The 27,290-nt window shown below is 36.5% G+C and overlaps 1 protein-coding gene across 1 annotated transcript in view; it reads right to left on the bottom strand.

The window, feature by feature from the left end:
- Nucleotides 1-27,290, bottom strand: part of COG5 (component of oligomeric golgi complex 5) — a gene marked incomplete at both ends in the record, with an annotated part of 182,010 nt that overhangs the window by 62,058 nt on the left and 92,662 nt on the right. Inside the window, one exon of the mRNA XM_079542014.1 lies at nt 836-1,001. Coding sequence (XP_079398140.1) covers nt 836-1,001 — 166 coding nt within the window. The remainder of the gene's footprint in view (nt 1-835; nt 1,002-27,290) is intronic.

Below are 27,290 nucleotides of genomic sequence, written 5' to 3'. Positions count from 1 at the left end.
GAAGAGGATGCCCATCAATGCATATGAATACTTGAAGGGAGAGTGTAATGAAGATGGAACCAGTCCAAGAACAAGAAGCAAAGGGCACAAAGTGGAACACAACAGTTTCTGACTGCACATCAGGAAGAACTTCTTTACTGTGGAACACTGGCACAGGCTGCTCAGAGAGGTTGTGGAGTCTCCTCCTTGGAGATCTTCAAAAGCCACCTGGATATGCTCTGCATGCCCCTGCTTGAGCAGGGAGCTGAAGGAGTTGGACCCAGAGGTCCCTGGCAACCTCATCTATTACATGATGTGATTCGGTGATGTTGCCAATGTTCAAATTTGTCCCTCCATAACTCCTCAGTATTCTTCGGTATCTGAATTAACATGTAGGAACTACATGTGGGAACTGTGCAACATTTTCTTGTGTTAAAAATAATGCCTTGAAAGGAATTCCATCTGACAAAAGCATCACAATGTTGTCTCGTGTTTGTTCCACTGCTTACAGACAATCTCTATCCATACTTTCACCAACATAAAGAAAGCAAAATTTGGATTCATTGTTCCACTTCAAACTCATAAGAGAAGGCTGCAAAATTGTAAACTAAAGAGGACAACTTCCTGAGCAAGTGAGGAAAATAAGGATGAAAAAATAAGGGAAAATCTTTGAGCACAATAACAACAGACTCAGTTTGAGTTTTGTATTGGATGATTTCTAAGACATACCTACTGGCTAAAGCAAGGAGGGAAACATTCCTGTGACAGGTCTGGATGTGAGTTTCTTCTGTTTGATACAGTATCTTTTTCTACTAAAGCAAACCAGGTACAACTCTCTGTAAAACAAATATCATACCTCTTGTAACAGTTTGAGATGGTTGGGTCAGTACTTTGATATCCAAAGCATTTTTTATGTTCTCCTCCAGCACTGTGCAGTATCCATCCACCACATTAGCAATGGTATCCTTCAGAGTTCCAAGGTTATAAAAAACTTGAAGAGCAGTCCCCACTTGAGTAGGACTCTAGAGAAAGAAGATTTTTAAAAATGTCAAGGACCTTTAACTGCAATATGGATTTCCCCACCCATGATCTAGAAATCATTTTACAGGATAAGTTCATCTTAAAGTTCAGACTTCTAATCCATTTCATTTAACATTAAATAAACTGTATGCATAACAGATGACAGAGTAAAGGAGAGAGATGATTTCCTTTGTCTCCTTAGCAATGCTTAGCTTTGCTTCCTTTGGCAGTATCCTCTGAATAAGAAGAACAGAAAAATGGAAATTGGAAGCACAGTTGGCAATATATCCTGAGGTGGGTTACCAGTGATTGATTCAATAATTCCTAGGTTAGTTACAGTACAGCTATAATCAGCTATGGTGCAACTAGTAATATTGTTTCAACACATAATATTTGTTACAGTGCTGTCATTTAAGTGCTAAACAGTGGATTAAATCTCATACAGACTTAAAAAAGAAAATACTAACCCGAGGGCAAGCAGAAGCAATCAGGTCAAGACCCCACTACTGACTGACACAGAAATAAAGACTGTATTTCTACATTTCTACTTGTAGTGCTGATATTAAATGTCACATTCTTACATTACTCATAGCAGAATTAAGAATACAAAGCAACACAGTGATTACTTCCAAAGCCTGACAAAAAAGGGAAAAAAAAAAAAAAAAAAAAAAAAAAAAAAAAAAAAAAAAAGCTATGTATTGGAAGCTTTTCCAAAATACAAGAGAGTAAAAAGTTATCCAGTAAAAAGTTATCCAGAAACTTTTCAGGTCCCTTGCTTCAGAGACCTTTTATTAAGATTAAATTCCACTAAGCAACACTACCCATTCGCACAGGTGTTGTTCAGCAATAAAAAAGCCTCGACTTATTGCCTCTGGGAACAAAGCACTGTCATCCAAACATTGACTGCTCCTTTTTTCTTTACAATTTGTAGGCAATTAGTGGAGGGGGAGATCAGATGATCATTCATACATCAGAGATGCAACTTTTTGCCACTTTTCTTAGTGACCTCTGCCAGCAGAAAAGAACATGGTTCAACAGAAATCCTTGCACCCAGACAGGACAGAAGCACCTGAGACCACTGGCACATCTCACTAGAAACCCCACTTTAATTTTTCTCTAGCACTGAAGCCCCATGCCATCACACTGCTCTTGCTTCTGGCTGCAGCAATAGCAGCTGCTGACTTAACATTAAAGGAGTTTCTACTGAAAGACTTACACAACTATGCTTCACCTTCCCCAGGTGACAGTCTTCTTCAGTAAGACATTGAGTGAAAGAAAGTGGATGTGCTCATCTAATTCCCAAGTGTGAGAACCTTGCACTGATGCCACATGAGCAAAGCTATGATATGGCTGTTGGACTGAGAATTTGTCAGTACATTCACTTACTGCAATTTCCTGATCTATTAACGAACAGTTCATTTTCCCCAAATCTATTGTTTCATAGGCGACAGTGCTATAAGCCCATGTCCAAGGCATTCTTTTTAGTTTTTTTGTATAACTAAGAAGATCAGAATAACAGCTAAAGCAAACAAGCTAGATCCTATTTCCTTGTTCAATCCCAATGAGGAGGTCCCACGTTTAGTGAAAAGCAATGTAATATTAGGCATACAGTATGGTTTGCAGACCTTACACTAACTGTACCAGTTTCTTTCCCCAAACAGTGTGGGCGTTAACAAGCATTCCTAGCATAGTATGATGGGTCTGGGACTTGTAAGTTTAGTTTTCTGACAATTGGGTGTGCTGTAAAATTTCTAGGCATCCTGTGGGTGTGCTTGCGGAGGTGGAAAAGTAAGCCACAAAGACTGGAAGATTAATGAGACATCAGAAAATGAAGGATAGTATAATGCAAGAAGGGAATTTGGGGATAGTATGAATAACAGAAAGAAAATATAAATGGGAAGTAAATGGGAAATAGAATGAAAAGAAAAAAGAGAGTGAAACTGAAAGGAAGAAAAGCAAGAAAGGACACATCCCATTTATAAGTTTGAAATTGTACTGATTTCTACAGGCTACTTAAAAATTTTTAAATCCAGACACAGCCTTTAAAGAAAAATCAATACCACGTTAATGCAACACTAACAGTCAGATATCAGTAAATGCTCATATATTAACTGACAACAAAGGAAAGAATAGCATCAAAAGGCAAACATAGCACTGTTTATGTAGCTTCAAATAACCTATAGTCAAATACTTTCCTGATAAATAGGCAACACCTATAAAAATCCTGTGATTCTCAGTGCTCCCACAGATTAGCAAACTAACCCTGCTGCTGGTCAAGAAAGGAATAAAAATGTGTTGTCACAGAGCCTGGACTCTGTTTCAGAAGACCTGTTTTTAGATGGAGGATGTCAAACAATTCACTCTGAAGTTAGGAATAGTTAGGGAATAACCCAAACGCATTAATGGAAACCTGCTATGCACTTAAAGTATCTTTGAAATTTAGCAGTAAATGGAAAAACAAAAATTCCACAGATGCCCTACTTCTTCTTCCTTCAAGCTGTGGAATGGCTCCTGACAGAGGGGTTCTAGTTCATGTATTTGTCCTGTGTAACTGGGATTAGAGATACATTAAAACCCTGATAATATATTATAAACATACACAATGCTAATCTCACCACAAAAACATCTGTGTTTCATTTGCCCACAACAGGCAACATGAAGTCCATTGTGGGTTCAGCACTAGCCCCAAGAGAATTGCATTTGCTATGCACAGCTAATTTCTAGGCTTAGACAATACGTTTTAAAAAAAAAAAAACAACAAAAATGAACATCTCTTGGGAACAATTGTATTATGTACAAATAAAACATTAGAAAGCAAGAAGGAAACATAAACATTCAAGAAAAATATATTCAAGATTGCATACACACCTCAAAATTAGACTGTTCATCATTAAAACACACTGAAAAAAAATTAGACAAACAGTATTGCAGAATTTGCCACCACCAACAGACTTTCTTTCTAAGAAATTGCCTGTAATATTTTTTCTCTACTTGAGAAAGCTTAAAGCTAAACATTTTTGAGAATCGAGACTGTCACAATTTTTCTCAAACATGAAGACACCCATTAGCACCAGGAACACAGAGGTGGTACCCTCGTACCAAATGCTCCTTTTCTCAATCCTCAAAACTGTTAATTTTAGCAGAATCATTTTCAATCGATATTATTCCATCCCACTTGGTTCTGTAAAACATCGCAGGCAGGGCAAAAAGAAGTGACCTGGAATAGTTCTGCAGTCATTCAGTATGAATGTTTATTTTGCTTTCACGATCTTATCATGCGGTTGTTTGTTTTCAAGGGAAGCCAAGTAGACACAATAACCTCAAGATCCTGCCTTGTCCAAGACAACATTTATTCTGCAGAGTAGAACCCTATTTGGTTACTTCCTTTCCCAGAGAGATAACATCCCTGTGAAGAACAGATAGAAAAAAAGAAGACTTAACATACATGAATACCTACAAAATTTCTAATTCATAAATGTCTCCTATGATGAAACCAAGTCTTTTTTTTTCCCTATCAACACTGCAATTGTCTATTTTTTAACGTCCACCACCATAGGTTTTTATCTTGTCACTGGCACTAGCATTATCTGAACAATTTTCTGAAAGCGTGGCTAAATAAAAAGCAATTTTCTTGTTCGTTATTAGAAAAACAGCTTGGATGAGCAAGCCTCACAAAAAAGTGTGGTGATGACACCGAGCTAATCTTGGGACAAGAAGATCCCTAACATAAGGCTGAACTGAAAATAAGAACCTTAGATGACAGGCAAAATTAATTAGCTCAAGTGCATAAAACACAGCTTCCAAATTAACATTCTATCTTCTCTGGGCACGGGATTCACCATGTGTCCTGGTCTTCCCCAGACAGTGCAGTCCCAAGGAACTCAGCATCTGTTTCTTTACATAGTGCAAATCTGTCCATACGACCCAATGTTGCAGGGTTTTTACCTGTGTGGACTATCAATGTTCATAAATGAATTTCCCAAAATATATAAATATATCTGGTCCTACACTATGTTTGACTATCAAAACTTCATGACAAGTTAGTGCTAGGTAAGTAACAGTCTTTTCGTCACATTTCAGAAGTGCCAGTACCACGTAATCAGAATAGCCCTCCAAGGAAACTCTCCTCGGCTCAACTGTTCAGCAGCACCATATACAGGGAAGTCAAGCTCTGACCAATCCCTCACTTAATCTATATATAAAACGTACGTAGATATTAGAGAACAGCTGTGATTTCAATGTAATATCATACCTTTATGTCTTTTATAGTAAAACTTTTACCATGTCCCATACACACACACAGCACGACAAAATATAAAAAGAATTACATAGGTTGCTTAGCTAAAGGAACAGTCATGATTACTGACACATTCATAAATTCCAGGTATCACTTCAGTAGAGCGGTCTGATGCTATGGCAAGCAGGAACTACCACGAGCAATATTTTGAACAAAGACACAATGCTCCCCAGTCCTCAAAAAAATAAACATACATTAAGAGAAGAAGAGAGCACAAACTGAAATAACCAAACCTGCAAGCTTACAAACATTCACTGACTGGGAATATAAAAGTTGTCGTGAAGGGGACTATGTGGATCTAACTGTGGATCCCCACAGGGATGGACCCCCAGCAAGCTCCACACAGTCCCCTTCCACAGGTTCCACAGGAATAAATTAAAAACAAAACAAAACACAAACAAAAAAAGCAGCTTCCAGAATGGTACTTTGGAGTAACTATGACTTGCACTTTGTGTTAAGTAATTTTATTTGATAGTAGATTTACTGGATTGGAAACTATTTCAGTTAATTTCCTACATGTACTTCACACAGCTGATTTTGTTTCTGCGAGTCAGCTTTTGCAATTTCCAGCACAGCACAGCTGTACAGGTCGCTTCAGACACCTGAAAAAACATCCCTCATAGCTTCTGCAAAGGTTTTTAATATGCTGCAAATGCACGCACACATATTCCGACAACAATAACTCTTTGTGAGTCTGAAAATCCCTGGTCAGCTATTCACTTACATTATTTTCTCCTCACCTCTTGCTACAGTACATCTTACTGCTTCCTTCAAGCAAGTTTTTCACTGTCAGTGTTTCTACCCCAAATGACAAGAACTACTTAAAGGTGAAGTGATTGAGGAAGGTTTTGTAAGCACTGCAGATATCAATTACAGGTAGACCTTAGTAGGCTCTTGCAGAAAACAAGTGTAAAAAAAAAGTAAGTTAATCAGAAATTGCAACTCAATTTACAGTACACAAAAAGGTAAGAAGTAAAAGAAATCAAGGCCACCCAAAATGACCTACAGAACAGTTAATAGCTTACTAAGACTTGTTAGAATTCTTGCTTCGCAGTACCACTTTGCTATTTTAATTGCAGGAAAAAAAATAACAAAAAACTAAAAGTAGAAATTAAATGCCAGTTAATTCTAAAGTACTCTAAAAACACTATTTTATTTCACTTCCAAAAGTCCAGGCCTTGAAAAACTTAATTAGTATATCACAACTTCTAAAAATGAACCTACTTTGGAAAGCATATCCATTTGATCATTATCATCCCATCTGTCTTTTTCTCTGTCTATCTTTAAAATCCAAGCAACACATGAAAAGGTTAAATTGACAATGTAAAATCAAATACAGACTTTTTTCTAACAACCTTCCAGTTCTTATTTTGACTTTTGTGGTGCTCAGAGGAAGCATGAGGTTAAGATGTTATATTTTTCTACTGAAGACAAAGCTGACATTACAAGTTGGTTAGACACTAAAAAAAAAAAAACGGTTTTAAGCCTTAAGAGGCAAAAATCCCAAAGGTAACTATTTAAATATGGCTAGCTTATCATATCTACCTTCTGTCAGCCCGTGTTTGGAATACACAACTTCCTGGTGTAGAAGGACTAGCTACTTTTAAGAGGAAAACAGCTAAAAACATCATTGTTTCCTTCAGCTAGGCCAGGTTTTTGTTTCTTAGAGTAACAAGAAGAAAATAACAAGAAGCACTGCACAACAAAGGTTGAGAAAAGAAAGAAAATACAAAAACAGCAGCAATAAAATACTAGAAAGCAAAGAAACAAGATTTTTCAACACAGCTAAATAGCTTGCCAAAACACTTATTCTCAATAATAGTGTAATCAAAGCAACAGATGGCTAGGAGCTAATGGAACAGAAAGGCATCAGGAACTGTCGTAAAGAATTATCTCATGAAACATCAAGCTCTATTCCAAAGTTTGCCATGCCTTAGGCTATCAACGTGACAGTAATTTGAGAGTAAGTATCCAGCACCTCTGAGGACAGATCAACCGGAGCAAGTAGACCATTACAATTAAAACATTTATCCTACAAGGCTGAATTCGTGCTCAGAAAGAGTATAAATTCAGAATATAAATCATGCAAAATGCTAAATCTAACAGTCTATAAGAGCATGGGGGTACCTGGGCCAAATCAAACTTCTTAAAATGCATCTCGCACCTTACACAACTTGGCCAATCTCTAAAGCCCTAAAGAAGCAGTAGGCCAGTTAAGCTGAAGATGAGGATTCACTACAGAAAGCCCAGTTACTGCTTTCTGACAAGGATTAGAGAGTAGCATCTCTCCTGACCCAATGCAGCTTCAAGGTGCACCTGCTGACTGAAGTCCATAACTGAAGCACACAAGAACACGAAATCTCATTAGTACTTCTGACTTCTGGATAGCAGGTTGTGACCAGATGTTTTTTCTCACCCCAGAATATCATTGTGCATGCGCTCACTCTGCTAACTGGTTGAACAAAGCCATTACAAGCAACAGAAATCTTAGGTTTTACTTCTAATTCAATCTTAGCAGTTATGATCAGGAATAAGAACTACAGAGAGCTGTAACTTGTTTGTTTTTCTCTGTTTACAAAAAAAAAAAAAAAACAATTTCAGACAAAACACCCTTTAAATGGTATGTTCTAAACGATTTAAATACCTACCAAAACCATCTGGGTTTTCTTGTTCCCCCGTGAGTCTCCGCAACAAGATAATAATTACCTATGCAAGTGACAGCATCTAATTTCTAGAATCAGCGTTACACATTGCCAATAGCTCTAAAGTGCCCTCAAATACGTTAAAAATGACACATTTTACAAAGTTATTTTATTTCAAATTATTTTCCATTATTATGTGCATGTTTAAATGACTGGGGACAATACCTGCAGCAGCAAAGAAGGCAGATGAAAGGGGAGAAGAATAACAATAAAGTGCCTGATTCAATCAACACGGAGGACATAAGGAACTGCAGCACTTTGATACTAGACTTCCGCTTTCTGATGCAACATGCTTTCCAGTTCTGTATGCAATTTCAACATAACCCAACAACTTAAATATTTTGTTATCATAAGAACACCTCCAAATGTACAATTATGCAGAATTTCATGTGGTACTGAATAGCAGATCAATAACAGATCAACTGACAGCAGATCAATAACACAATGAAACACTCATTTTTCAGAGGAGACTGAGACAAAGAACAGGTTCCTAACCTGAGAAAAAAGGCAAAATGAATTATATTATCTTGTTTAGATGAGTATCATGGCTTTTCAATCAGATTTTTCACTCTGTTCTATGCAGATGTGGCTTATTAATGCCTCATACGTTCTTCTTGGATCACCTAATTGCATTACTTCTGAACCTGTTAACAATCAACAGTCAACAGTACAAACCACAAATAGAATTACAGTCTGGAAAAGGCATTTAACAGTAACATACTATCTTATCTGGAGAGAAAGAACCTTTGTGTAGCCACAGCTTTGAAGGGAGACAGATACAGTAAAGTACCAATTAAATAGACTGGGATGGATTATATGGAGACCCAACCAAAGCCTGGGTCAGTCACTGCTGGCAGAATTTCATACCCACTGTTTACCTAAGAGCATTTAAGCCAAACAGAAACCACTTCATTCAAAATGGTGTAAAACACTTGAATGGACAAGGACTTTGGAGGAAGAATACTTTATTTTAATGGTGATTACATTTGTCCTATAGTGTCTAAACCTCTGTAATTAAAGCACTGCAGCATCTGTGACAAAGAAGAACCTCTATGGTTCTCATTCCAGCCTTATCTCCACTGTTTTCAATGAAATCTAATATTAGCTTGCCTTTCTTATTTGGAACAGCAGAAACAGCATTTCTTCATTTTGCAGCTCTGCCTTAGCCATTTCCCATTTCACTCTCCACCTCTCCTGTAGCCTTGTTCTTAAAACAGACCCTTCCATTCATATCTTTCTTGGCAGCTACCTTCAGTTCCTAAACTTACTTACTAGTTCCCATACTGACACACACTGTTACCTCAATCTCCTCCACCCTCCCCTTAGAGCATATTTTATTTACAAAGCCTTTCACAGTTGAGCTGCTCATAGCAGTGGCCTATGCCTCTCTGCATATAAATGGCTGAATCAATTAGCATAATTGCATTAATTATCCTAAAAAGCATTAGAATCAGATACTTTCCTGTCCTTCTATAAATTAGCTAGCCTCAGTGCAGTTTCAGTTTAGCAAGGTGGTCAGAACTGACCCAGATGTAACGGTTGACATGCTTCCAGTCCACAGAAACCACCTAAACAGATGGACAACCAGAACATAGCAGATTATGCGGCAGCCTCTAATTTAAAATCATTTCAGTCTGAGAAGAAAGCTGAACTCAATGTTATTAAACATTTCTCTGTTTTCATGACTGATATTCTACGCGGAATAATTTTTTAGTGATCACAGATGACACTTACTAATTGGTATGAAACCAAACTAAGTGTTTCACATTTCAGAATTGCTAGTCTCAATGGGATGATCTAAAACACAAGGTAATTTTTTCCTAACCCACACAATGCATAGCTACTAATTCCAGAAGATATGTAAAACCATCACAGCTAGCTACATTCTTTGAAAAGCATTACCACGTTCTATGTTAATGTGTATTTAAAATGTCATCAACAATGGAAGATTACACGTTAACATTTTGTCGGCAATTGGCCAAATTAATCAAGATGAACTTCCAGAAGGAAAAAAAAAAAAAAGGACAATGAGTGAATTTAAAAATCACCCAGCTGATTCTTATAAAACTGTCACTAAACAGAACATAAAGATTTTGGCAAACAGCTCAGTGATGATTCATCACAGAGTGAAGGGATATGAAACATTAATGACTTCTCAATTTTCACCTGATACTTTACCATAAAAAACAGTTAGGTAGAACTATTATGCCGATCAGATATATTTTCAGGAATATCCATTTACAGAAACTATTTATAAACCACTTTTTTGCACTGTCATAAAAACAGGAACAGAAATGATGAGATTAGCATCACCACTGAATAACAAATCCTTACAAATAAACACCGGAAAGTGCAGGCTATTTGTTGTGCTGCACTGGGAAGTACAGCGCAGTACTGGATAATGGAGTATTTTCAAGTCACAGATTTTCGGTCTAATTCTGCATTTATGAGTCACAAACACCTACAGGAAAAAAAAAGAAAAGAAAAAAAAAAAGAAGGAAAAAACCCAGACACATAATCTGTCAATCCATTTTGATTAACCACCTATCCAGGCTGGGAGCAGTGAAGAATTTAAAAAATACTGCCCCACAGCTGGACATCAATTACATCAAGCTTACTAAATTACCCATACATAGGGCAAGTGCACAATGGCAAAGTGATATAAAGCTTTCTACATCACAGCTGAAAGCAAACAAAGTCCTCACAATCACATAATCTGTTTCTAAATTCAGTATATACATTTCAATAAATGCACAGATCCATTAAAATCCGAAAAATCAGAATCTCACAGCAGAAAGAGACAATCACTATGTCTGTTATTCTCAAGGCTTTATAATCTAGCAGTAAAAAAGTCAAAATGTGAAAATAGTATCTCCATTAATTTTACAAGAATGCCCACTTGCACAAAGATGAAACAGCTAGTTTACAATGACTTCTCCACTAACAAGCCTTTTTATTCTTTCTTTTTTCCTTAACAATCCTTTTAAGAAAAGCAGTATTTCTCTAATTTTATATATATATATATATATATATATATATATATATATATAAAGTTTCATTTACATATTCTCTATTTACTAAATATTGCTTTCCAATACTTCTAACTAGCAATGAATGTGACCAAGAAACGTCACAAAATACATCCAGGAACTTGAATGATTAGAGGTAAATGAAATCCATTGGTATTTGCACTCACCGCATATTTTTGAGACTTCCCTTAGGACACTGTACTTATTTTAGTGATTAATCACTGGCATTCCAAACATTTATTATTTCTACTATCTTCTTAAATCACATTCATATCTGTGTTTCTACACTGTTATGGATCAGCATAGTGATGAAACAGTTCACAACTTTTAAAACGCACCATGAATGTAACAGGAGAAGAAAGTGAATCCACCAATCTCATAATTACTAGCAGCATCACATTCATGTCATTTTTTATCTTCTGCATTTTTTACTAAGAACTGTAAGAACAAATGCATTTGGTTTTCCTTTGGCAAAAGCACAGGGAACAAACATCAAATGACTTGGAATCTTAGACAATTTTCACATTTATTTCACGTTTTCCATCTGGAAAATAAGGACAATCAATGATCCACAGAGACTTACGCTAAAGGTATACCTACTTAAATACTGCTGCACTCATCACCAATAACTTATTTTGAGTTTTGAGTTTAATTATTTCAAAGAAGAGAAATGTCTGTCCACAATTTCTTGAGGCAAAAAAGAAAAAGCAGATGGAAACATTTACAAGTTATATTTGATAGTAATATGTCTAATCAACCAAAACCAATATTGCCAACACAGCATTGGAACAGATTCAGTAATTGGACATTTTTAGGAATCAGATCATAAACACGTTGCAAAATACATAAACGCAAGGCCAAGCCCAGTAATGTATTTTCCCTTAGTGAAAAACAAGAACGTGTATTTTCTTATCAGTACATCCCTTTACACTTCCTTTCTCTCCAACTCTGCCTCTTGAGCATCTGACAAATACTTTTAGTTTTTAGATGCTGAAGATTCTCTTTCATTTCAAACTGTTGTCGTGACAGGTTTCCATAGTGCTTCCCTGCAGCAATCATTGCTTCTGCCTTCTCTATTTCTATTTTAAAAAATAACTTCGAGTAGCAGAAAAGAAAGATTAAAAAAGATGCTTAAGTAAACTGCCTCTGCATTATAGCCAGAATAGCAACAGAAAGGATGCAATGTTGAAAAATGCTGTTTGTTCTCCCATGCTCCCAGGTTTAAAGTCACTGGAGAGAAGGCAAACTTATTTTTATAATCAGTTCCAACCACGTTAATTCTGTGGTAAGAAGTAATAGCCGTGCAGTTAATGAAAATTCAGTGAAACAGCAGTTTTTCTAATGGCTTCAATCTGTTTGTAAGTTATGGGGGGGAAAAACCCAATTCACTGAGTAGAGTTTGGCCTCAGGAGCTTGTGATGTGACTACCAGCAAGTCACTGAGGCCTACATGCCCCAGATGAACTCCAGCTTCCCAGGTGCCAAGGACACGTTGCCCCACATGGGCTACAGCTGTTTTTCCATTTGACCCACAAACCCTGTATACCTTGGATTCACACCATCTCCATTTAAGGAGATTCAAGTTTTAAGCACAATTGAATTGTCTGATCTGCTCAAGTAAGTTATAAGACCCCATAAGCTGGTAAAAAATGACAGAGGTGCCAGAAGGACAAGGCATAGAACAGCATGCTACCCCCCTAGACCTGCTGGAGCTGCAGGGCAAGGCACTTTTTAAATACGAGAAACAGCTCAAAGCCCTTCAGGATTGGAATGACATTCGGTTTCACTCCCAACTCCCTGAAGATGTGCTCCAGGCCCAAAATACCAAACACAAGCACTTCCGTACTCAAGGCCTGAAATACTGAACACAATTCCTTCATTCCTTCCCTCTTTCCTTCCTTCTGTGTAGTTAAACAAGCAGCCATCTATGCCTAAAAGGCTCAGGTACTTAAGCTGAGGAAAGGTGTTTGCTTGGGAATGCCAGCAAAGCAAATTTTGTAAGAGCTACAAATGTGCCTACACAGCAGGAAGGCCAGGTTATGTATGTGGATCTTTCTCTCTCCATCCCCATTTTTATTACTGTAATGCTTACTGCGTGTGGCAACACTTAAGAGCATTACAAATCTCTCTGGGCCTCTGTTTTCCATCCCAAAACAGAAGTATTGATACTTCTTGACACCTCTATTGCAAAGATACTCAAAGTAACACGGATAATGTATTAATTTAATCTGAATCAAACTCAGGTAAAGTTTTACTGGAAAGACAAATCTCTCAGATCAAAAACAGAAAATACAGACTACCAGGGAATAGCAACAATATTTTACTTAGCACATCTGGAAACAATGTGCAGTAAATATGAAACTTGGCACGGGGGATTTCTGGCAGATGCGAAAAGGTTTTTCTGACTCTGTACATGTTTTCCTTCTGCTTGAAACTCGATTAATGTACACGATCTAAAAACATGGTTTTTGGTTTATCCTGAACACAAAACACTCATCTGACAGAATGTTACAGATTAGTAGTCTCTCTCAGTGAACTGATCCATTAAAACCATGCACACAGTTGTAGCAGTTCACACAAGGACTAAACAACACAAAACAGCTGAGGACATCAGCTAAAAACTGTATTTTTTCTGCTTATACATCAGTAGATGAGGCCACGCAGACTAACAAAATCAAACACACTAAAAGATCACGCATATTTTATCTTTCACAAGAAACAAATAATTTAGTTACTCTAACCAAAAACACATATTCTGAATGATACACATAATAAGGCAGTCCTAGTTTTCTGGTATGTCAGATGACCTAAACTGAGATCAGAATGTCATTTAAACCACGTACTGCTGACAAGATAGCAGATGATTGAAATCCGTGCAATTTTTTTCGACAGAAGTGTCAAGGAATGTCCAGAAAGGGATCCTCAGTACATAACACTGTCCTTCTGTGTTCAAATGCATTACTGCTATGTCATACACATTATTAATAATGACACACTACGGAAGTTAAGATCAAAAATGTACAATTCCTGCTTTAACAAAATGCCACTATCACCACTGGAGAAACAGTACATCTGGCAGAGCTGGGAGACCTGAGCAAGTTTTGATTAAAGGACATTATCTTCTGTCCCCTTCAGCTTATTAATGAAGTATGATGTTGACTGTGTAAATTCAAGTGTTTAAATTCTGAAATGCATACATATTTTTATGTATAAATTTATATAATTTGTATAAACTCTGGAGCTTCACCCAATCTACAGAAGTACTATGTCCATCTCCCTTCAATGCTAGTGTTACTCAGATTTTCAAAAAACAATCTCTGATATAGAAACTGAAAGCCTGTGAAGTTTAATCTGATAGCTATCTTACGCAAAAATTATCTACTCATAATTTGTGCTTAAATTTCTAAGACATAAGCTATAATACATTCTTTTTTCCTAATTCTATTACCTTTACATATGCACTATATTGAGTGAGTGAGTGGGAGTGGTGAGTACAGCACAAATATTTTGAGTGAAATTCCAGACTAGATACCTTCAAATTACTGGTAGTATCTTCGAAGAACATTACCCATCAAAATGCCAAGAAACTTTCTCTTTGAGTACACTTACAAAGCATTCCTTGGGCATGCACTGAGTCCCAGCAAGCCACAAACTTACACTCCTTGGCCCACTTGGGCTGTATTTCAACACTGTACTCAAACTGAAAAGCTTTAGCATGTATCAGCTAATAGCTTAATCAGTACCGAAACATGTGGTGAACACTTCTACTTGGGAAGACATGATTCAGGTTCAAATGTCTATAGCATCCATTGATAGAGAGACTGCCTTTTCTCTGACATTGCTTTCTGGTTCCACAAGCTTGAATTCTTCCCTACTCTATTTAATAAGCATTCTACATAACATGCATTTTATCAGTCTGACTAGCAATTAATTTTTGCTCCTCTGTGTCTCTGCTCAACAAGTGCAACAAACACTTTGTCTTCCCAAAGTGTATAGAGGAAGCAAACCCAGAGCATATACGTGGCCATTTCTTTCAGTGCCTCTGATAACTTGGATACAGATGAATCAGAAATAAGCTAAAAATATTGGTAATCATGGAAAAAAACTGCATAATACAGTCTTTCATGTTTTAGCATTTCAGTGTAAGAGCTGGAAATAGTATTCCTCCCACACTAAAAAAATTGAAGATATGCAAAAATTCCCACATGCAACTTTATTATCTATTATTGAAATGGAAAAGTGACAACATTGGCAAAATTTTGCCATTTTTGGTAATAAAATAGGAAAGCAAATGAATTGGCTTCTGTCGTGAATTTTCTAGTGAACAGCTGGGAAGGAGGAGGCAAACAGCAGTATCCCAAAAGCCAAACTCAAAAAGATGCACCACAGATTGAGAAAAGGTAAAAAGAGCACCCATTTCTCTTTGGTTTGATATAAAAAAGGGCAAAACAAATAAAAATAAATAAATCTGTACCCCATCAATAACAACATCGAGAGGTTACAGCTTATATTTACCTCTTAGCTTATAGCTTATATTTATCTCTTAACTTAGGTAAACAAACACTTCACAAGTCACTGTTATCATCACTATATTATCTATACCTCTGCACAAAATATACGAGTCTTTGGAATGTTCTCATCCTACCCAATACTTTGTTTTCTATCTTCTGTGTTTTCTATTTCACTAAGCCAATGGCAAGCTTTGTGCTTCCTTTGACTCAAGCCTTCCTCCATCAGAAAATTAAAACATTACCACAGTGAGGAATTAAAAATCAAACTTGAGTCTGTCTCAACCTGAGTGTATAAAAATGGATGAGGAGTTATGTGCATCCATATAACGGATATAATTTAAATTAGTAGTTAATATTACAAATCTTCAACATGTAACATATATTTAAAAAAAAAACAAACTAATTTACTAAAAACATGCACATAATTTATCTCAGTAGTCCCATACTGGAATATAAATATATGGAATATATCAGTGAAAGTTATTTTTAGATGAAGTTTATTATGGTAAAATGAACTGTGTGATTCAACTGAACTTGAAAAATATCCTTGGCCATATTCAAAGAAACTTGAATACAGACTTTAGTAATTCAAATATTATTTCAAATAATATTTGAAAAATGTTATGTATTTAATATCATCTCAAAATATCTGCAGTTGCCTTGGAAATTAATTAGGATAGCAATTTAATCACTTATGTACTAAAAGCACTTACCAAATGGAAAATTCAATATCAGTCTGTAACTGTTTTGTTATATGTAGACTCAGAGAACTTGGATTTTATACTTCAGTTAATTAACATCTTTTTTTTCCTCAACTGGTTTTGCACAACTACTGTGTCTGCAATATACTGCAGCATACTGTTCTACACAGTCTTAGCTTTATTTACTGCTGTTTTAAAATACAGTTAGCAACACACCCATCTAAGGGTATTATAAAAAATGTAGTTAAAACTACATTTGTTTAACTAACAAAATGTGTAGTTGTTGCTTATAAGTTAATTATGAAATTAATTATTTAAAAACATAATTACACACTCCACCATACAAATACTATTTCCCCTCTTGTTCTTCCAGCCAGCTCTATCCCCAGCACCTTCCCCTCTGACACCAGGGACTACTTACGTACTAAGCAGTAATAAAACACAGGATCCTGCAGGATCAATACTCTACTGACTCAATGCCTGACCTTCACTAGCAATTCATCCAGGTCTCTGTCTGACCATCTCTGAAACAACAGTCAAAGGTTTCTGCAGTCTCCATGGTACTTTCCTGGATTACACCCTGTACTATAGATACCCTGAAATAAAAGCTAGACACACATGAGAAAAGTTGTTAAAAGCTCCAGCTTCTTTTGCACTACTTGTTCATTCCCCTCTCTGAGATGCCGACACCTCTGATTTCTGGAGTCAAGGTAATTGTGACATGAGAGAGATGCATATCTTTGTAACTGTTCATTTCTGGTGTAATTTTTCTAATAAAAACCACCTACTATTTTAACAAACATTTTCCACCTGAAATACTATTATTCTAGGGAGGTGGCTATTAATGATCAATGCTATTATTTCTGCTCTGACTCTCTTGATCAAATATGACCCCATTCCAGAACTTTTAAAAAGATAAAGGAAATACATATATTTGGTGCTACTTACAAAATTTTTCATGGGGTTTTCATTCTGTCCAGAATGAAAAATGGTAGGAGGTTTGTGGTCAGTGGCTCCATGGAGGAGTTATTGGTGGAGAAGCCATAGTGGAGGCCAGCCATAAGTTGTCCCCCAGGCGTCCATCTTGAGACCAGCACACCTCAACATCTTCATCAGCAACACAGACAGTGGGATCAAGTGTGACAATGACACCAAGTTGAGTGGTGTGGTTGATACAAATGCAGGAAGGAATGCCATCCAAAAGCATCTTAACAAGCTCAAAAAGTGGGTCCACAAGAATCTAATGAGACTCAACAAGGCCATGTGCAAGGTTCTGCACTTGGATCATGACGATTTCAGATATGTGTACAGACTAAGAGAACAATGCATTGAGAAGGCTGTGCAGAAGGCTTGGAGGTTCTGGTGGATGAAAAGCTATCCCACGCATCAAAAGAGGGTCCAGCAGTGTAAAGGATATGACTGACCTCCCCTGCTCTGCCCATGTGATGGTCCATCTGGAGTAATATATCCAGGTTTGGGACCCACAGCACAAGAAAGATGCAGAACTGTAGGAGAGAATCCATGAAGATGATCAGAAGGCTGGAGCACATCTTTTATGAAGAAGGGTCATTTTCAGTCTTGAGAAGACTCCAATGAGAGTCTTCCACTGCTCCCTTCCAGTATTTGAAGGCAGATTATAAACAGGAGGGAGACTGACATTTTACAAGGTCTGATAGTGATAAGATAAGGGAGAATGGTTTTAATATAAAATAATTAGATCAGATATTAGTAGCAAATTTTTTAGTTAGAGAATGGTGAGGGACAGGAATAGGCTGTCCAGAGAAGCTATGGATGTCCGGTTCTTGGAGGTGGCCAAGGCCAGGCTGGATGGGGTACTGGGCAGACTGATCTGGTGGTAGGTTACCCTGCCCACAGCAGAGGGTTGGAACTAGATAATCTTGAAGACCCCTTTTAGCCCAAGCCATTCTATGATTATATGGGGAGAAAAAAAAAATATTCCAATTTCTTCAAGTAAAGTTTTTCAAACAACAAAAACAACAAAGCTCTAGGAAAAGCATAAAGAGGCATTTCCATTCAGATGTAAGACTCTGGAGATTTTGTTTCTTTAAGCCTATTTCAAGCAAGTAGTGACAACGTTCACAACAGTGCAGTAAAATCTCATGCTGTTAGATCTACCCAGAGGAAAAAAAAAGTTGTAGTTAATATAAAATCAAATAAGCTACTTACAGACATAGCTGGCTACTCACTGTATCAGTAATGGTGTTTTGGAGTCCCACTGACAATCTGCAAATACCCTGCTACATTAATCACCATCATGTCACAGTGGCCAAGTTCAACAGAGGTCAAAGTAGCTCTTCCCATAAAATTAAGGTAACTGAGCAAGGATGTTCACAGGTTTTACAAAGTACCCACAGTTTAAATATACAGGTAGATAGAATATGGAAGATGTAGAAACAGGAGCAGGATATTCAAAATTTCAACTAGAGGAGATACCAATGGCTCTTTTGACATCCAGGAGATGTTAGGTCTTTTTTTTTTGTGAGGCTGAACACTGTTAGAACACTCAGATGATGACAACAGTGAAAACTCAGCTGTCAGAAACAGGCAGCAAGAACACTCTCAATGAAAGTTTTAAGTTGAATGGTCAGTCTGCTTCTTTACCTTCCACACTTTCATACTGCTTATAACCCCCCGGATTACATTAATTATCTTATTAAAAAAAAAAAAAAAAAAAAAAAAAAAAAAGCACTACTTTTCTCACCTGTATACTCACTGTACACTTTTCTTGAATGCATTCTCAACAGGCAGCGGGATGTATTTACAGTAATTCTGTATGATGACATGTTGCTGACTGTTACAAGGCCGGATTAAGACAAGTAACATAAAGTTACATCACGAAATTAAATAAAAGCTATGTGCTTTAATCCTTGGAAATCAAAATCGGTGTTTTTTCCACTGAGGAGCCTAACATAACTAAATTCACTACAACCACAAATTAGGTTCAACTATACCTCCAAGCTATTTTTGACACCTCCTTTGCTTGCTCTCTCTCCTTGTTCAGTTTTAGTAATAGCCAACTACCCAGACAAAAATAACAACTTCTAATTATTCCAGAGAAAATTAAAGGCAAGTGAAAATACAAGACTAATTCTACAGTACTTTCTTATTTGCTAAGGAACATTTCATGAAAGATAATAGATTCTAAAGAGAGTGCACAATGAAATACTTCCGAAGGCCATGTAAAAACCACACATTTCTGTAAGTCTACAGGTGGAAAGAACAAAAATGTAAAAAGGAGTGCTGTAGATGTAATGGCTCTTTTTGGCTTTCAAGTGTGTGTTCTTGTGAAGCTATGGATTCTACAAGTCTTCTCCTGCTGCTCTTGAGAAAATATGCACTTCCGTTTTGCTTTCTATATCCCTGTACTACATGCAGGTATGTGGTAGAACAACAATTACATTAATTCACAAACACGGGATTCCCTGCCTACATCAGATTCTCCAAAAGACAAATGGTCTCTGAGATTCTTATCAAACATCAGATAAATATCAAGAATAAAGGATGAGATGCCATTTCCCTCTCAAGCCATAGAGAACATTCACTCTAACGGTTGGCAGACTATTCATTGGACAGGATTATTTCTTGAAGTTCAACAGGGTTACACTTTGTAGAATTTCACCTTACTCTTCCTCCAAGCTGCTTGCAAGGGCATATTTCACCCTGCTAGTGCTCTGACATAATGATGATGGCTCTGATTATGGCACATCTCAAGGTTAAATGCTCCAGCTTGAAACAACATAAAGCTGCGAAGGTCAGATAAGATGATCTAAGTCTTTCCTGATGGGGATCTATTGCCCTGTCATAAGCAAACTGAACCATTTTAATTGTTCTATTAGCATCAATTACTAGAAGTTGTGAATCAAATAACTATGATCTGGAAGAAACAATCTTTATGTAAGAATACTTCTCTGAAGTCGCACATAGCCAAATAACAAATATACACTTATTTATTTATTTATTTATTTATTTTTCAGAATTCTAGAGGGAAAGCTTTACACACACACGAAAAAAAAACACATCAGCGGTTCAACCATATTAAAATCAACCATTTAATAGTATGGTCAACCACATCCCATTGAAAGGTTTTCTAGTGAACAGTGCTTTCAGACAACTAGCTCTTCAGGTTTTTCAGAGGTGGAAATGTACGGGATATTCATAAATCCCTAACACTTCTTAAATAAAAAACATTTCATTAGAACTTCCCAACTCCAGTAAAATAGTATCAGATTAAATGAGACAAGTTCTGAATATATTCTAAACACAAGAAGTTTACTGAAAAACAACTATTGACAGTTATTTACAGCAAAATATGAAGTCAGTCTAAATCATGGAATATCTTCAGTGAACAAACAATGAGAAGGTCAGGACAGGCAGAGCTGGTTTAGAAGCCATTCAAAACAAGCAAACTGTAGAAACATTATCAGCCTTTTAAAACCCCATAGCAATTTGCCTTATAACATCTTCTATGCAGAAAAACCTAAGTAGCTTCGAGCCAAAGAAACAACTACACACAGTGTAACTTTGCAAGTTGTAAGGTGCTCATTAAGCGCGTAAGAGCTTCTTAGTGACACTACATCACTTAAATCACTTAAATTAAGAAAGCCACCACCACACTGTAATCAATTATCATCTGTAATTATCCACAGTTTTCTAGCCAACTCAGGTACATTTCTGACCTTCTTGAGATATTCTAGACCCATATTTTGATTTACAAACGAGTCACAACTCTACATGTCTCTATCTATTGACTAAACCTGGAGAAAAAGAGAACCCGTCATCCTTCACATTCTCAGGACAGCAACAGTGTCTCTCCTGTTTGCAATATGCAAGATGCTATTTGCAACATTTGCAATACGTTTCCCTGTTCCAAATGGGCGGTTGTTACTTAAGCCTTATGTATTTCAGTTATTTTTTAGCCACCTGATCTCTAGCACACTTCAAGTCTAGAGCATCCACTCACTTAATATCTTTCTGAACAGAAATTCACTATTATAGTAAATTGGGTTTATTTTATTTTTGAATTAAATCTTGGTCTGTGATCCTTTTTCCTGCACAGGCATCTGTCAGCAAAACACACAGAGGAGCTAGACTTTGTGTTCAGCCCAGTGAGTTTAAAAGGAAGGTCACGGAAAAAAGAAATGTTTTATTTTGAAAAGATGACATAAACAATCTGCAATGCATTACAAAAATGAACTTATCCTTCCAGAATGACAGATTATGATTTCTTATTTTTTTGGCAAACTCAAGACATACTATGGCAAGGACTTCTATGACTTGGCAGCAACAACAACAAAAATCTTTCATTTGCCTTACTGATTTGTTCTGAGCACTGAATCCCTGTTCATTATCTTCATTTGCTGACAAAGTACTTAAGGCAGCACTACAGAAATTATGGCTTCTTACCGCTCATTTGAACTTGCTAAACCATTACACTGGGGAAAATGCTAGTGCCTGCATGTAAACATCTCAAGGATGATATAAATACTCTTTAAACTTTTAAGGGATTAAAGGATGATCTGATAATATAAGAATAAATCCTAAAATATATCAGTTTCTTCTCTAGGCCTCTGTGCTGCAGGGTCCTATGCATTCATACAAAATCGGCAATAAGAACTCAAAGATGAAATGCAATCCTGATCCAGTGTGGTAAAACGAGTTGTCTCTCTAACATGAGCCTCTGCAGACATCCATGTAAGGTATCATCTTCTATTCTGCTGTGATGATCATGACTGAACAGTTCTTGTATTAAAGGATCATGCTTTGGCTCAAGCATCAGCAGAGTGCTGAATTTCATCAGTAGGCATCAAGATAACTCCAAGGAGATGGAATTCAAACATGGTTTCATACTCCAAAACATGTTTTTCATTCAGAGAAGCTCAATACTCAGTTTTGTTTTACACGCTGAAAGTCTTTGCTCTGCATTTAGAAGTGCTCAACAGGCTAGAAAAAATAAACAAAGAAACAAACAAAAGCCCAATTAAACAGCTGGACTTTGAGTGAACAAAATTGAATTTGCATTTGCCTGGAGTCAGCTGCATTCTCTTACACAGCTACAGACACTTCATTCAAGGTCAGGTAGTCCATCTTAACAAAAACAAACTTGTTTTACAGATCTTTAACTCCTGAAAAATTTTCTTTCTTCAAAGAACGAAACAGATATGTTCAAGCTGATGTTCAGAACAGGACTAAAAGCAGGTTGTATCTACACAGATTTCCCTATAATTCTTCACAACTCCTCTGAACTTTGTGGAATTGCTGTGACATTTAATGTTGTTTCCTTTTCATTAAAACTTTAGATCAGAGACTTCATACAACTTACTTCGGGAATAAATACTGCTTGATGAAGGGCATAATAATGTCCAGGTGCATCTCACTTGCCTTTTAAAGGAGTAAGAGGCAAGAAAACTTCATTTAAAACGGCATTACTTTTTCAGGGACCTGTACTGACATAAAACAAATAGGTATGATCAGGTTCCGATGGATTCCTAAAAGGAAACATTTGGGCTAATAATAGCTATTTCCTGGGACAATGTCACCTCGGTGAGCAGCATGAAATCATTTATGCCATACACAGGCAGAGGACTGAGGTTAACGGTAGCAGTCAGCAAATAAGGATCCAATTTATATATATACATTAGTTAAACTGTCTTTTAACACTTGTTTTTCATAAGAATATCTCTTAAGGAACTCAAGACTTCTCTGTTTATCGGAGCTTATTAAGTTCCCTTTCATAAGCAATAGTCGTAATGTGAAGTTGCATGGTATAACTGGTATTAAATTTCTAGCCTTGAAAATATAACAAAACTACTGCATTACAGCATGTCATGGTTTCAGCCAAAACAGCATTAACAGCACACCAATGTTTGTTAAACGATTATTTTACTCAAAAACTTGTGTAAGCTACTAACCCAGAAGTAATTCACCTTCTAACAAAACCTATTATTTCCCTCCAATGCAGCAAGCTGCCATATAGAAATATGCCTGCACAATGCTCTACATGTTATCAATGCCTGTGAAACAGCTCATAAACACAGAAATCCTGTTTAACTCCTTGTTTGAAAAAAGTAAATGGTAGCATATACAAGAATTAGCCATTTTTCATCTGAAGTTTCTTACAAAAATAATGGCAATGTAATTCTTGTTATTCTCTGTACTTTTGGAGTTCTGTAACATTACTGAGAAAGCAATAGTGATGGCATGTGGCTGTTATGACTGAGTGTACGTTCATTTTTTAAAGCCAACTGCAGAAATAATTAACCATGGCTCCTTCAGTTAATCTCTTTAAGTTGATCTCCTTAACTGAAGAAGCATTGGTAGCAGCAAGTATATACAGCACACTCATGATTTTACACAAATACGAGTGTGACACAATGTTGTGGGCTAAAAGGAATAAAGTTTTGTAAGAGTTTGTGAGATTCAGAGAAATCTTCAGAGATGTCTGAGACTTTCAATGGAATTACTGTGTGTAAATGACACACATTAACAATATTGAAATTTGAAATGTCACTGTTTCAATGATGCTCCACAGAAACAACTTCATAGATTCCAGTGTTAGTATTTAATAACTCAACTTTCTTAATCTGTGACTGTTGTGAGAAACATCTCCTAGAATTCCTTTGGCAAGGCACTGGCACAGGCTGCCCGAGGGGGGTGGTGGAGTCGCCATCTCTGGAGGAGCTCAAGAAATGAGTAAATGTGGCACTGGGAGATGTGCTTCAGTGGATTTGGTGGTGATGGGCTGATGACTGGAGTAGATGATCCTAATGAACCTTAACAATTCTATGAGGTTCCCTACAGATCTGAAACTCTGTTGGACAAGCTATTTTATAACCTGGTTGGAAAATGCAACAAAACCAAAAAAAGACAGCATTTCTCCTTAGAGAAGCGCATAATTTTTCACAAAATTGTCCTAAAGTAAGTATTCCTGTATTTGTTTCCTGGCACCACTGAGAAATGTAACCAGCATATGCTGTTAACTTCATAAGCTGAAAGTTCAAAATTTCAGAACTAATTATAAATCTGCAACAGTAATTTAGTCTCCTGTTCCTGCTGCTGGTAGTGTTCTGAGATGCCATTTGATTTAATGATCAGGTTACTTTTTCACCAGGTAACTCACCACTGAATGAGAGGAGTTTTTGTACTATATTCCCGATCGGGTTAAAGGTTGATCTACATCAGTATTTTGTCTCCTCTAATAGATCCATAAGTAATTAAAGAACCATATTCAGTCAGAAGTTTTCTATCTGGACTCTTTTCCATCAAAAATGTATACGTGATTATTTTGGGGGGGATTATGTTGTATCTGATTTTTTTAATAGTCTTTTTCATGAAAGAAAGGTAACAAAGACTCCATTTCAAACTCTTCATATCCATTCTTAGTGTTAATGGAATATGAAAAAGAGTCTGATCAATCCAGACATCTAAAGGGATTCTGGCAAACCTTATGGATAAAATTCACCCCGTCCCCAACATAGTACAGTCTACCAAAATAGAATAAAACAAGATTACAAGAAATAGTGAAACAGGTTGAAGACATATAAATGTTGGGCGGTTTCATAAAAGCTGGAAAGTCTAATGGATTCAATTTTCTTTCCTGTGATAACAGTGATTGTTTTAGATAATTACATATACTCTTCTTGTTCAACTGATGCTTTTTTTGCACTCCTGAACTTTCTTGTGCTCATTTTTCTGAAATCTTTCAGAATCCTATTACTGAGACAGTGATTAGTACAGTTATGTTTAGTACGGAATATGGCCATATTCTCAATTTACATAATTACGTGAATATCTTCTACATAGTTTCTTTGGAAAAGCAGATGCATTTCAGACAACATCAAAAGCAGTGAGTCAAAAGGAAGACAAGAAAAGAAAGCATCTTCTCAGCAACACTTCTGATGTATTTAATTGTTCCCTTGACTGGTGGGATCAGCGATACTCGGATTTTTTTGTTAGCTCTGTGCTTATGGTCTTACTGTCTTAGTGCTTATCATTTCTTTAAATAATAACCCTTAACATCTTTAATCTCCATTATTTCTATTGCATTCATCCCTGTAATATGTATAAATTTGGTAGGGATGCATACACTCTCTAAAAATCCAATCTCAGTTAAAATTAGTGGGAAATCAGCTTTCTAAAATAGTTCAACAGAGTCATAGCTATAAGTGGAGATAAATTTTGCTAACTTTAGATCAAGAAACTGAATACTCAAATGCAAAGATTTTTAAGTCAAAGACTCCAACTATTCTGGAAAGGAAAGTCAGAGCACCAGGAAAACAATACCAGTTGCTCATCCCTCTTTTATATAATCTCAGAATCTTTAGAGTTGGAAGGACCTCTGAAGGTCATCCAGTCCAACTCCTCTGCAACGAACAGGAACATGCATAGTCACATCAGGTTGCCCGAGGCATTATCCAGCCTCACCTGGAAAGTCTCCACGGATGAGGCATCAACCACAACTCTAGGTCATCTGTGCCTGTTCCTCACCACTCTCACCATAAAAGGTTTTTTCCTTATATCTGCCCTATTTGAGCTTGAATCTACTCTCTTTGAACGTGACTGTAAGCAAAAATCTGCATAAAAATGTTGACCTTAATTAACTAAAACGTTGATTATAAAATCTTTCTTTCGAGAAAATGAAAAACAAAACAACAACAACAACAACAAAATCCCAAAACACAACAGTCACGAAATAAAGGTGACTTAAACAGTACAAGGCTTATATCACTTTATAAGAACATGGGAATCATTATCCAGCAACAGTTTGCTATCCAGTCTTCAAAGTAGTGAGTTTTGCAGAAATCAAAAATAAAAAGCTTCTAATAAATTATGGCTATATCCACGAGATAATGTGATGCTCTTTCAGAATTCATATGCTTCCAATTTAATGCTTGGTCAGAAACTTAAAAACTCCAAATGTGTGATTATTTTTGTTTTTTAATTTCAGAGTAGACAGTTCCATTCTAGAACCTAATTTGAGTACCAGAGAACCAACTACACTACCCCAGAGAAATGTCAGTCCTCATCTTAAGGGGAGATACCCACCTTACAAAGTCTACTTCAACTTCCGCATTGTCTAAAGCTTATTTTCTTTAATCCATCTGATATAGGGAAGTTGTAAATACAGAAGTATTAATTCTGTTCTTAAAATAACTGTCAGCAGCGGGGGATGAAGAAAGAGAAGATAGCTCACTGATGCATTGCAAAATATGATAAGGAGTGTTCCACTATTGTTCTCCATGAATGATATAAGTTGTAAATGTTTTCATTATCCAAGCTGCAGTACTTTAAGAACACAATTTACACTTAGTCATTGCAAGTCTATTAATTAAACTGTTTCTCTAATTTCATCCAGAAAGTACCTTAATTGCCAATATACTTGAACGAATTTCCAGAAACTTGAGTTGAAATCCAAACAAGACATTAAGGAGCGTAAAGTTCTCATAAAACCAAGTCATTAGCACTATCAGTATTCTGAAATTAGCCTCTCATATATTACATTTCTGTTCCTAAAAACTAAACCACCAAAGAGCACTGTAATATTATATAGTCTGATTGCCATAAAGTAATAACTTATTTACATTTGACTGCACAGCTAAATTACCTTTTGATATGCACAAGGAAATGTTAATATGGTGCTAAATAATAGCCGAGATGGCTTTGTCAAAACCAAATCATGCCAAACCAAAGTAATCTATTTCTGAGACAGAGTAATGTAACTTTGAATAAGAGATGGATAATACATTTTGACTGGGAGCACAGCTGACACTATTTTACGTGACTTTCTCATAAGCAAGCCAAGAAAACACAGTCCAGATTGAACTGTCATAAGATGGACATAAAGAACCAGGTTACAATTATAAAGACTAGTAACAGGCATTGGACCATTGTTTTTAATTAAAGAAGCATCTTTGTTGCTTTTTTTCTCACTTAGGGACTTAAAAGCAGCAGGAGATTATTAAAATGTGCAGGTGACAATAAGCCACCATGATACGCTTCTCAAACTGGACAGGCCTAGAATTCAAAAAACACAGG

Source organism: Tetrao urogallus (genome assembly GCF_951394365.1).
Source record: "Tetrao urogallus genome assembly, chromosome: 1".
Taxonomy (NCBI): domain Eukaryota; kingdom Metazoa; phylum Chordata; class Aves; order Galliformes; family Phasianidae; genus Tetrao; species Tetrao urogallus.
The sequence above is the reverse complement of the archived record's forward strand: the minus strand, read 5'-3'. Positions and strand labels throughout refer to the sequence as shown.